This window comes from Micromys minutus (assembly GCF_963924665.1).
Source record: "Micromys minutus genome assembly, chromosome: 23".
Lineage (NCBI taxonomy): Eukaryota > Metazoa > Chordata > Mammalia > Rodentia > Muridae > Micromys > Micromys minutus.
In genome coordinates, this window is record NC_137958.1 from 46,839,876 (window position 1) to 46,852,548 (window position 12,673).

General features: G+C 46.0%; 1 protein-coding gene across 1 annotated transcript; it reads left to right on the top strand.

Moving 5' to 3' along the window:
- Window positions 1-2,507: 2,507 nt before the first annotated feature.
- On the top strand, window positions 2,508-10,107 carry LMOD2 (leiomodin 2). The gene is made up of 3 exons (XM_080936219.1): window positions 2,508-2,900; window positions 7,828-9,177; window positions 9,658-10,107. The coding sequence occupies exons 1-3, from the start codon at window positions 2,628-2,630 to the stop codon at window positions 9,682-9,684; spliced, it is 1,650 nt and encodes a 549-aa protein (XP_080792345.1). The 5' UTR covers window positions 2,508-2,627; the 3' UTR covers window positions 9,685-10,107.
- Window positions 10,108-12,673: the final 2,566 nt, after the last annotated feature.

The window sequence follows — 12,673 nt, forward strand, 5'->3', positions numbered from 1 at the left end:
TGCTCTAATTCATGTAATTCTATTGAAATCTAACATGTGATGGGTATTGAATAAATTTCAAGACAAAAATTAGTTAAATACATCAAAAACTTATGAGGAAAAGAGTCAAGCACAGTTCTACTAATTTTTCATGATTATTTCTTCCCAAATATTTGTACTGACCAATGTGCTATGTGTATAATTCATCACTAATAATAAGGTTGTGCTACAACTTATACATATTTTTCTCTTAAAATCAGATTTGTTTAGCATACTTGTGACTGCTTTGTGAAAAATGTCATTGTTAAGCTGAATAACTCATTTCATCCACCAGATTTAGAAATCTATCTTAACTCGGTAGCACTATCAAAACTCAAATTTATCTTTTAATTAAAAAAAACACCATGTGTTCCACAAAGCCATATGCTACTGGTTCAAGATAAAAAACAAAACCCAATGATGTTAATAAACTTGACTTGCTTAACATATAAGCAAATCCCAATTACATTATCTCAAAAATATGGACAACTATTCTGTATCTTTGAAACACAAAAGTAGTTTTTGAAAATTAATCAATCATTTAGAGTTTCAGCATTTGCTCTCTGAACGCCATTTCTAGATAGTGTTGTTTGATTCTGAAGGCAGAACACTATGAGCTAAAAGGAAATATATTTAGCCGAACCACTCATGCCAAAGAATGTATGAGAGAACTCTGACTCCCTAACAACTGTACTGCAGAGCCACAGGGCAGAGTCCAGCACTGCCCAGAAGCCTATCCTTACCACAGTGGTCCTTAGTTGGTGGCCAGAGGCACCAAACAATTTATCAAAAAAGAGAATCATTTCCACAAATAATGTTAAGAAACGTAGATAGATATCTACATATTTTTAAAAGTGTAAATCTTACTTTCTACATATATAAAAATTCAGTCAAAATGGGCCATAAGCCCAAACCTAACAAACAAAATCTGAAAACCTTTTGAGTAAAACACAGAAGTAAATCTCTGTAGCCTGGGATTAGGACATTGCTTTTGTGAAACTATAAACCCACACAGTCAATAGAATAAGAAATAATAAGGTCAACCTCATCAAAGTAAAAAAAAAAAAAAAATCACTCTTCTAAAACCACTAAAAGGCGCACCAAACACTGTTTGTCTCATTGAATAGATTAACAGCTCACAACTGGGTTAAAAAGACAACTCAGTTCGGAAATAAGACGTAAACTTGACTATTTTACCAAGGTAACTACACAGGAAGCTACAGTCCATTAGTAATAGGAAACTGAACCACCAGTTGGTTCTCACCAGCCATGGCTGTGACCAGGGAATGCAGCAGTAATGAGAAGTGTGAAAAACAGGAGCACGCTCCGTCCACTGTGGGAAATGCACAGGCGAGCCATTTTATAACACGGTTTTGCAACTTCATTAAAAGTGAGTTTGTCCTATAAGCTAATGCCTCTACTGCAGAGCAGGGAAAACCATGTGAGCACTTGAAGACATCCAGGTCAGTGTACACAGCAGTTTTAGTCATAGAAGTAACCCAAGTATCAGCCAGCAGCTGAACACACACATATATGTTGTGTATGTGTTGGTATATGTACATTATGCACACGTATTACTACAGTCTTACACATCTGTAATGTAAAAATAGTGTGAAATTCTACAAACTCTGTAATACCTTCACAAGAATGAATGTATGTGTATAAATTAAAAATTATCCAGATGCTACCTGAGTTAAGAAAATTATAGACCCTTCTACTTCTTAGCGTTGGTTTTTCTAGGCTAGTTACTCAACCTTCGGGGGGGGGGGCGGTCTGTGCTTGTTAGAGATGGGCAAGGATAATGTTCCTCATGAGATTGTGGGTGGAAATGACATAAAACATGCAGAGTGTTTAGCATTGGACTGTCCTATGATAAATGGGAATAATCTGGTTTCTGGTTACTCAATGGAAGGAGAAGGAAGCCATTTAATGAAGTGGAGAAGACTCCTGATCATCCAGCAGCGGGCTTTCAATTGTGGCCCCTTAGTTTCTCAATCTCGATGGCCCACCTCAGTAAATGAAGGTCTATAGCAGACAGCTCGGGAATCCTGCGACAGACAGTGCAAAGCCCAATAAAATGGTAAAATCCTTCCGTCCCCACCACACCATCCAGGGTACGTGTATAGAAGAACCAGACTGACTACCCACAGGACAATGTCGGGTTGTTTCTCAACCCCTCAGTTCAGAATGAAAGGGTCCCTTCACGGCCTCAGTGTCTGAGGTAAGCCTTCTTGAAACATAGTTTACCCTCGGTTGTTTGAACAGAGAACCATGGCACCTCCTCTGTCCTCACCAGCTATCTGGCTCGGCTAAATATGGCTCTGGCCACTATGTGAATAATCCCTGCTGGGTCTGAGACCTCCATCCACCACTGATGTGGCATTCTTTGTGTTCAGATGTCTAGCTGACGTCTGATGCTTAAAACGGCTCATGCTTTCATCCTCTCCACATTGTCACGGCCCTGCATCACCGGCTCTTAAAAGGTCCCCGAGGCCACTCCTCACACCAGCTGCCGACCAGCCTGACGCTCGCTCGCCTCCCTGTCTGCCTCTGCTCGCCTTGAATGCCTGGTTCTTTAAGCCCTTGGGGAGTCTGACCAGGCCGGGACCATGTCTACGTTTGGCTACCGAAGGGGACTTAGTAAGTATGAATCGATCGACGAGGATGAACTTCTGGCCTCCCTCTCAGCTGAAGAGCTGAAGGAGCTAGAGAGAGAACTGGAAGACATCGAACCCGACCGGAACCTTCCTGTGGGGCTAAGGCAAAAGAGTCTGACGGAGAAAACCCCAACAGCAAACTTCAGCAGAGAGGCGCTGATGGCGTACTGGGAAAAGGAGTCCCAAAAACTTTTGGAGAAGGAACGGCTGGGGGAATGTGGAAAGGTAGGCTCCGAGGACCATACCCATCCCTGTCCATCATCCTTCTCCCCGTCCCCATTCCGAAGTCAGACAGCCGTGTTTTCTGCAGCTTTCTCGGTCTGCGTTGCTTTAGCTTCCTTGTAACCCAATAGTATCCATGACTGAAATACTTTCCAGGCCAAAATGGTCTCACCAATTTTGTACGTAAAGAACTCCTGCCTGCGAGGGTTTTTTGTTTTGTTATATTTTGTTTCTATTTTTTTTTTAATGGGACCCTGGAGAGCAAAATTGCTTCACAACCAGAGTATGGGTTTGAACAGTCATCAACTACTCTAACACTGATGTTGCATAGCGTGTTTCTGATACAATTTTTTCCCCAGAGAACTACATTTATTTCCTGATTCCTTGACAGGAATAAAGGCAGCCATAAAATTAGTTTCATGTTTCCAGTGCCCACGAATTCAAGGCCTGTGGGGGAAATGTAGGAACCAGAGTCCGGAGCCTTTGTTCTTTGGCCTGTCTGTCCTTAAGTTGTTAGAGTTTGCACAGACAAACATTTCTGTAGGGTTCTCTCTCTTTCCCATCGAGGGAGCTCAATTTTTTGTTTGTTTGTTTCTTTTGTGAACCAAGATCCCCGCTTTTGAGGTGTTAAGACATTCTAGAGTTTTCCCCCAAAGAAAATGCATACGTTTGTGTAGAGTTCTAAATGATGAAATCAGGTTAATGCGCCTACGGACCTATCTCTTGAGCATCTTCCTACTCCCCGATGGGGATTCTGAGACTAGGAAACACTTGTGCTGGAGAACTCACGTCTAGGAAGCCCTTGTGGGTTGTCCAGGGAAGAGTCATTCTGAATATCCCAATGACCCATCTCTGAAAAAGAAACCAGCTCAGAAGACTGGTCTCTGGAAAAGTCATTACTGAAGTAGAATGTTGAAAGGAACCCGGAGTTCTCGGAAGAAAGCAGGCCGACAACTGCTCAAAAGCCTGCGTGCTCCGCTGAGGCCACGTATAATCTAAAGTTCACGGTGGCCAGCTTTCTCCAGCCCTAATCTGGGAGCTGTGGTGATAGCTTCGTGCACGACATTTGCAGCTAGCTATGCGTGAGCCTTGCCCCTGTCAGCCAGCCATCGTGGGAAGGGCCACCGGGTCCAAGGCAGGCTCTTCCAAGGCCACTACGGCTGCAGTAGTGAGGGACGAGAGGAGGAGATGGGAGGGAACACCCAGGAGACCAGACAGGACTCGAGGCGGTCAGTTCTTCCCAGATCAGCACGTGGGAGTTGGATTTGCTTCGCTTGGTTTCCTAATTTGTTTTTGGTGCGGGGTGGACATAAGAGTCAACAGCCTGACGACACAGAATGACACCGTGCTATACTTACTAAAGCATTTCCTTTAAAATAAGGGTACGACTGTCTACAAGAAGCCAGGACATACAGGCACCTACAACGCTAACAGGACAAAGGCATTTTAATGTCATCATGTTATGACAGCAGAGGGAACCAAAGGGCAACGCCCGCTGTCAGCTGCTGCTGAGCCCCACCTCAGGTTGCCAGAGGTTTTGCTGATCCTGCCAAAGGCTTATCGGTCCAATTAGAGCGGCTGTCCTCTTTACCAGCTCTGATTCCTTTCTCGGCTGCCTCCTTTTCTCCCACTTCACGGTTCCAGCCAGCTGTCCGTGGAGTCACAAGGGTGCTGGGCAGAGGGAGTAAACCAGTCCTGCCAGGGAGGGGAGCGGGCAGCGGGGAACAGGCAGCGGGGGGGGGGGGGGGGGGGCGGGGGGAGCGGGTGCCTGTCCAGTGATGACAGTCGAAAGAGATTCCCTGAGGGGGAACTGGAGTCTGGATGTGGCTTGCGGGATCCGGCTACTGGCTTTGTTTCAGAATATTGCGAGTAGTGTCTTCTGAGGGGTAACCATTTTGACCCAGGTGTGCACGACATCATCTCTAGGCACCCCGGGCATGGGTGCCAACGACTTCCTCACAATATCTCATTTCTTCTTACTCTTCTTCACTTGGGAGCTGAGACTGGGAGAAATTAAGGAAGTTACATGAGAATAGCAGCTCATGTCGGGATTGAAACTAGAGACTCTTGGCAGAAAGATTTGTTTTTCAGACTTGTAGGGCCTGGAGAGCAGGCTAGACTTCACCTGGTACTACAAAAAGCACATTCTAAGCCCCTTTGGTATCTGCAGATGACGAACTCTTGAGGGTAGGACCCAGCCTGTCAATCCTGCCCAGTAATTGGGAGGCATACTGGACTATAAGAACCATTCAAGTCCTTGTGGCCCAGGAAGGCTTAGTGATTTCTTTAAAGACAACTAGCTCTTTATAGGGAGCGCTGGGACTAGGACTGAAAGCCAGGCCTCTTACTTCCGTGTAGCTGTGATGGTGCTGTGGAGCTGCTCAGAGAGGCTGGCCCTGGCTGGCTGGCTCCTCGGCATTGCTGTTTCTCTCTGTGTTCACCAGCATTTGCACTCTGTCTGCTCAGTCCCTCCCACCCCATCTTCCACCTCTTCCTCCTTCGTTCCCTGAAGGAGATCAGACCTCCCTCCAAAGCAGCGGGTGTAGGAAGCACTGCCCACACCCCTCTGTGTCGGACTGATTCATAAAGGAGCAGGTGTAGACCATTCTGTCTCCCCTCCCTCCAAAGCAGCGGGTGTAGGAAGCACTGCCCACACCCCTCTGTGTCGGACTGATTCATAAAGGAGCAGGTGTAGACCATTCTGTCTCCCCTCCCTCCCTGCTACTATTTTTTCTCCCATATGCTCTGCTCCTGGAGTGATCCCATTGCCCTGGGCTGCTCTAGAGAAGTCCTGTGTCCTGGTAAATCTCTCAGACTCCGGCAAACAGCCAGACACTTGGTCACCTAGCCCTGCCCAACCTTATCAGTATTTTTTTGTTTTTAGATACACTCCTAACGATGAGATGCTGTTAATTAAGGTCAGCTTAGATCATCTCTCCAGTCAACAATGTCTGCCGAGCCTCTATAGGAAGCTCATCACTGTTCTAGGTGAAAAAGATGCAGGTCGGCACCTGCTTTAATCATCTACTGGGAAAATGGTAAACACACAGTTAAAGTGTAAGTCGCAGCTCACTGGGAGAAGTGTCATTGGCAAGCGTCTCGGGGGACAAGCTCAGGAAGTGTTAAGGAGGGACTTCGGGAAGAGGCATTATTAGATATTACGTAAGCGCTCACGTTGCTGGAGAGCCGACAGGATTTTCAGATGTAGTTTGAAGGAGAAACTGTTTGCAGATAGAGACTAATGACCATTAAATATCAAAGATGAGATTCCGTGGTCGTACGGAAGGCTTTGAATTTTTCCAAATGCTCCAGATTTTTGAGACAGGCCAGTAGAAACCCTCAGGCAGCTGATGAGGCTGCAGTTCTAAGAACTTACACAAGGCAAAGGGACTTGGGGTAGGGGTGTCAGAGCTCTGTCCAGCTGATCCATTTACTTCTATATAGAGTGTTTTGTATCACTGAGTTATGATTCCTGTTCCTCTACCAACCCCATGATAGACAGACAGACAGATAGACAGACAGACACACACACACTCACACACACACTGTTCTTCTCCTAATACCTCAAGTAAATTGACACTAGACAGGTCATCCTAGGAGAGGCTGACCCTTTCTGAGGCCATCACTTGGTGCCTGTCACTCCAGACAAGGGTGGCTAACTGGAGGCTATTCTGTGGCAGCAACTGGGCAGACAAGCCTGGAGCCCAACATAATGTTTTCCAAAGTTCCATCCATCCACATGCCACAGACAACCACAACCCTCCAAAGTTAAAAAAAAAAAAAAAAAAGTGCTTCCAACGTAGAGTTAAGAATTCAGGCTGTGGGGGCAGCCAGGGCCCCATTGGGAGTCTGTGCGGAAGGACTAGGGAACAGAAGTGACCGCACTAGAATCCAATCCTGTTTGCCCGAAAACCTTTTTACAGTTGACGCATGCTAAAATAAGTTTAAAGAATCAGGCCGGGCCAGTTACTGCTGTTTGCAGTGCTGCTGGTTGGGACCTAGAGAGACTGTCATGTTTTATCATGGCTTCCACCGACTGTTTTGTTTGTTGTTTTTCCAGAGAGCAGGTTTTGATCTGCCCTGATCAGCAGCTCCATGGGAGTATGGGGTTTCCACATTCTTGTGCTGGGTGCCATTGCATAACAGAAAGATGCCAGAGCAGGAGACATCTGCTTCTCTACGAGGAGACAAAAAGGACACAGGGCACTTGGCTTGGTCACATCTGCAACTGACTGAGAACTCTGTTGTTCAGCTATGTCCCCAACTCTGGGCCCTCACTTTGAGATAGAACTTAAGTTGCCTTGGCTGACCTTGAATTCACTTTCTAACCTAAAGGAGCTTTGAATTCACTTCCTTCAACTCTGCAATTAGTCAGGAATGCAGGTGTGCACCAACAGGCCTGGGAAAGTTCTGGGCATTAAGGTCGCAGAACTCAACCCCATACTGTTTATTTTCACCTCACTTGCTTGGACAGAGCAGTGAACTCTGTCAATTCCAGAGGGCGGCACAGACCAGCAAAACTGGAGCAAAATGATCCACGAAGTCAACATGCTAAGATGTTCTTGCTTTGTTGGACTCTGTCCGGCTTATGCTGTGAGCACCTTTATCTGTTGAGACATCTTGCTTGGTTTAAAGCGTTGAAAAATTTACCCAACACTATCCAGCACTGAAGCTCCGACTTGCGTGTTCAATTAGAAAACACTATCACATTTGTTGTGTTCAGTAAATGGTGGCTGTCAGGAAAAAGGCAAATGTTTACAGAAAAGCTGTTGTTATGCAACAAAATGTTGACCTTGGCCACTTAAACTAGAGGGTCAGAAACAAGGGCTTGCTAATCCTGTTCGCTCCTGACCCCGTGGTACGTGTTAGTTTTGTAAACTGCTAACGGTGCTTCAAGGGAAGAGCTTAATGGTGTCCCTACACTCCGTAGGTTGCAGAAGAAGACAAGGAAGAGAGTGAGGAAGAGCTAATCTTCACCGAAAGCAACAGCGAGGTTTCCGAGGAGGTGTGCACAGAAGAGGAGTCCCAAGAGGAAGAGGAAGAGGAAGAAGAGGAAGAAGAAGACAGTGAGGAAGAGGAAGCGACAACGGAAGTCACAAAACATATTAATGGAACTGTAAGCTACAATAGTGTTGATTCTGATAGCTCTAAGCCAAAGACATTTAAAAGCCAAATAGAAAATATAAATTTAACCAACGGCAACAGTGGAGGAACACAGAGGAACACAGAGTCGCCAGCTGCCATTCACCCCTGTGGAAATCCCACCGTTATTGAGGATGCTCTGGAGAAGATTAAGAACAATGATCCCGATACAACAGAAGTTAATCTGAACAATATTGAGAACATCACCACCCAGACCTTATCCCGGTTTGCTGAGGCTCTCAAGGAGAACACCGTAGTGAAGACGTTCAGTCTGGCCAACACGCACGCGGATGACGCAGCGGCGACCGCCATTGCGGAAATGCTCAAGGTGAATGAACACATTACCAGCGTGAACGTGGAGTCCAACTTCATCACTGGCAAGGGGATCCTGGCCATCATGAGAGCCCTACAGCACAACACAGTGCTCACGGAGCTGCGCTTCCACAACCAGAGGCACATCATGGGCTCCCAGGTCGAGATGGAGATCGTCAAGCTGCTCAAGGAGAACACCACGCTGCTGAGGCTGGGCTATCACTTTGAGCTCCCAGGACCAAGGATGAGTATGACGAGTATTTTAACGAGGAATATGGATAAACAGAGGCAAAGACGCATGCAGGAGCAAAGACAGCAAGAGGGGCATGATGGAGGAGCGACTCTGAGGACCAAAGTCTGGCAAAGAGGGACGCCTGGCTCTTCTCCGTATGCATCTCCGAGGCAGTCTCCTTGGTCATCTCCCAAAGTCTCCAAGAAAGTCCACACTGGGCGGAGCCGACCTCCGTCTCCTGCGGCCCCGCCTCCTCCCCCTCCCCCTCCCCCTCTTCCTTCCCACATGCTGCCTCCTCCTCCTCCTCCCCCTGCTCCTCCACTCCCAGAGAAAAAACTCATCACCAGAAACATCGCAGAAGTCATTAAACAACAGGAAAATGCCCAGCGGGCCCTACAAAATGGACAGCGAAAGAAAAAAGGGAAAAAGGCCAAGAAACAACCAAACAATATCCTAAAGGAAATTAAGAATTCTCTGAGGTCAGTGCAAGAGAAGAAAATGGAAGACAGCTCCCGACCCTCAACCCCACAGAGATCAGCTCATGAAAACCTCATGGAAGCCATTCGGGGGAGCAGTATAAGACAGCTACGGAGGGTAAGTCTCCCCAGGTTCCACCTTACGGTGAAATTTATTCAAGGAGTCAGCCTCCACTGATGGGCGCTATCAAAGCCTCCGCTCCACGTTCTTATTAATCTTTCAAATGTTTATGTATGCGAGCAAGCATGCCACGTGTGAGCATTGAGGGTGGGGAGAGAAGTGGGAGAACAAATACATTTCCATTTGGACCAGTCCTTTTGTGCCAACTTATTGTCTCAGCCACGATCCTTTTATGACTCTCTAACATTAAAAAAAATCAATTTTTCATAATTGAAAAACAATCCAGGAAGTATTGTCTGTGTCACTTGTCAGAATTTTCACCACAAAGCTTTGAGTGATTCACCACCAACTATGTAGTGTGGATGGCCACACGTGACCGTCATCTACATTCAAACTACCTGTCGGGTGCTGGTGACGGTGGTGATCTGCTTTCACATACTTATTGCTTCATTGAACGGCAATTCACTGTTGTTGTAGGTGGAAGTTCCCGAAGCCCTGAGATAGAAAGATCTGTAGAAGAGGACCCGGAACTGTCGTGGTGTGACCCGAGGTGCATTGTGAGCTGTTTCCCAAAATGCCTTCTTTAATTTGAAATATTTCCCAACTCCAAAGATAGTGTCACTATGGGATTCCAAATGGAATTCTAAGAAGTAATGAGCGTGGTTCTTCTGTAAATATGAAAATGAACTTTTTTGTGTCATGACACTCATATAGGCAACAGGCCTCAAGAGATCTCTTCACATCTCTGGTATCTCAGTTACTGAGTTCAAATCACTTAAAGAAATGGGCTATTATTTTTGTAATCCCAATAACCTTAGATTAAAGTTCTTCTTTTTTAAAAGAGAAACTAATATTTTTTTCTGTGATTTAATATATCTGCTGGGTATGTGTAATATTGCTAAATATTAAAATCCTTACGTTCTCACACCAAAAGGGTCCTTGCCTTTAGCATTCACTTTTTTTCTTCACATCCAAGAAATTCTGCCTAAATCTCTCTCTAAACCTACATTGAAAAACTTTCTGAACAGGCTGTTTGGGAGTGTGAGGCAGGTTTGGGGAAAGACCCTGGTGTGTGGCCATTTCCCCAGATCCTGACACATAAGTAACACAGAAGCAGGGGCTGCCGCGGTCCCCTGTGCCCAGTGGGTGGTACGCCAGTCTAATCACAGCACCAGTCAGTGATTCCTGGGAAGGCTAACGGGGGATATTAGGAAGCTTTGTAGTTGGAACAAATGAATGCTCAGGAGACGGTGGAGGTGAAGTCACTCTGGTGCAGACACTGAAGAACTCGCAGCTCTTCCCTTGGGCTCCCCATGAACACACTGGCTCAGTTGATCTGAGCTCTGTTAATTTTTATCCTTACACTCCCCTGTCTCTCCCCCTGCCCCAGACTTCGATTCCTCCATCTCTTGAGCTCTTCTTTCCCTTACTCTCTCTTCTCTCTCCATTTTCTCCTCTTCCTTCATTTCTTTTCTCGCCCTAGGCAAGTCTGAGTGAAGGCTACAGTCCATAAAATTACACTTGAGGACATGGGCTGGTCTGCTCACAGTTCCAACTGGAATTCCATCTCTTTCCCATCATTCAAGGGCCATCTGAATTCAAGTAAGAGGAACAGGCTTTCCAGATCTCCGTTCCTCCATTCTCCCAAGCCTTTGAGTTAACTCTGATTCCTAGGGCCACGCATGTCCTGCAGGTTCTCTGAGACACCCAGTCACCAATGTTCTGCCTCATGGCCAGAGCTTTGAACTCTCTTCAATCAAGGGGATCATGTTTTACTTAAAGACATCTCTAGTAATTCCCTGGATGATTTCTTCAGTTCAATCCATCTCTTAAGTAAGAAGACCTGGAATCAAAGAGTCAGGAGGCTGTAGTTTAATCAGTGTCTGAGATTCACATTAGGAGGCAGTAGATGAGGGTCACTTTTTGAACCAAGTTATTTCGTGTACACGGCATTAAGAGGTGCAAGTCCCATGTGGCAGGTGAGAAGTGGAGGAGCGGAGTTAGCATGTGAAGCTGGGACCCACTCACTTCGGAGCCTGGGCTCCTGTGCACTACTTCTCATTGCGGACCCAGGTGCTGGTCTCCCGATAGCCCTGGCTCCCGGACACTCAGTCTAAGTTGCCGCTTCCCGTGGTGGTGGCTTCACTATCTTCACCCTTCCCGTTAGCATGTGACATCATGCTTTATTTAGGGTGAAAGGTGCGTGTACATTTGTGTTCCTGTCCACATAAATTCAGAAGAGAAAACCAGACCCTCCTTTTCCCTGACCTTTGCAGAGACAGGCTGTAGTATACACCTGAAGTGAGAAAGAAGAGGCTGAGGAGGAAAGGGTCCTGATAAGCCACTTAATTAGTAAGACCACACAGACTTCCTGAAGGAGGAGAGAGCATCTGACAGTGTTTGTGTTACCACTTACCTTGTGGAGGCTTGGATATGTCTTGGAAGCAAGTTCCTAGAAGACAAGTATCCTCTTCGCATTGCAAACAAAACTCTGCCTAGCTGGATTTTTGTGAACCTTAGGATGACAAAGTGGCTTACAAGGCTTGTCACAAAAGCAGAATATGAATATGGACCCTCACGGCTCACTACACAGTGTATTACAAAGTTCAGAATAAAGGCAAGTATGATGTAGTCAGGTATCTAGTGAGCACATTACTTATTACAGAGAAACATTTAGAGAACATGTCCTACCAGGGTTCATCCAGTACTGCAAAAAGATGCTATGACAGTCTTCATTCAACAGCCTGAAAACTCACGAAGATGGTGCGAAAACCAATTAGTTCATCTTCTATAAATAGCATTCAGCTCACGGGAGGACTGCCCGACATCAGGTGAAGTATTTAGATGGTGATTTATAGGTGCACATTGGTCTCTGAAAAGACACCTCATCCTGATGGGAAATGGAGCCAAAACACCAAGTCTCATGCTGCTTCCCAGACAGTGTTCCGTGGCTGAAAGGTGTCTAATCACTCTGTGTCAGCAAGATCTTGACTTACTGCCTGCCCAGTGATACTACCAAGGAGCGAGAAGAGGCAGGAGGAACAACGTGCCATGTGTACGCCAAGATGCTTCAAAGACCAGAGTATTATAAAGATCTCCTAACAACTTTTTAAAATATAAATAAGGCTCTCTGGCGTGCATGCATGTGCTCATGTACAGGTACATGCATGTGCTAGAGCACATGCTTACACATGTGCATGCCCATGAATACAGAGGCTAAGGATTGCTCAGAAACTAGGAAGAATGGTACTGCCATCAGTACTGACTTCCAAGTGCTTAGTACGTATCCATTCTTCCACACCCTGGAGTTAGGAACCAAGGAGCTAGAAGCTGGTCTTCATTAATCTGCACTCCAGTACCAGGAGGTACTTACAGCGTTCCTCATACACTGAGCACTTAGATACCTAATGGTTAAAAGCGTGTGGTACTCGGCTGTACTGAGAATATCACCGAGTCAGAAGCATCCTCTACATCAAAGCTGTAGGAATCCCAA

Bases quoted from the DNA above. Each gene is read 5' to 3' on its own strand.
- LMOD2 (XM_080936219.1), top strand. From the start codon at position 2,628: ATGTCTACGTTTGGCTACCGAAGGGGACTTAGTAAGTATGAATCGATC. The intron at 2,901-7,827 runs GTAGGCTCCGAG...TACACTCCGTAG, and splicing joins GGCTGGGGGAATGTGGAAAG to GTTGCAGAAGAAGACAAGGA. The intron at 9,178-9,657 runs GTAAGTCTCCCC...CTGTTGTTGTAG, and splicing joins GTATAAGACAGCTACGGAGG to GTGGAAGTTCCCGAAGCCCT.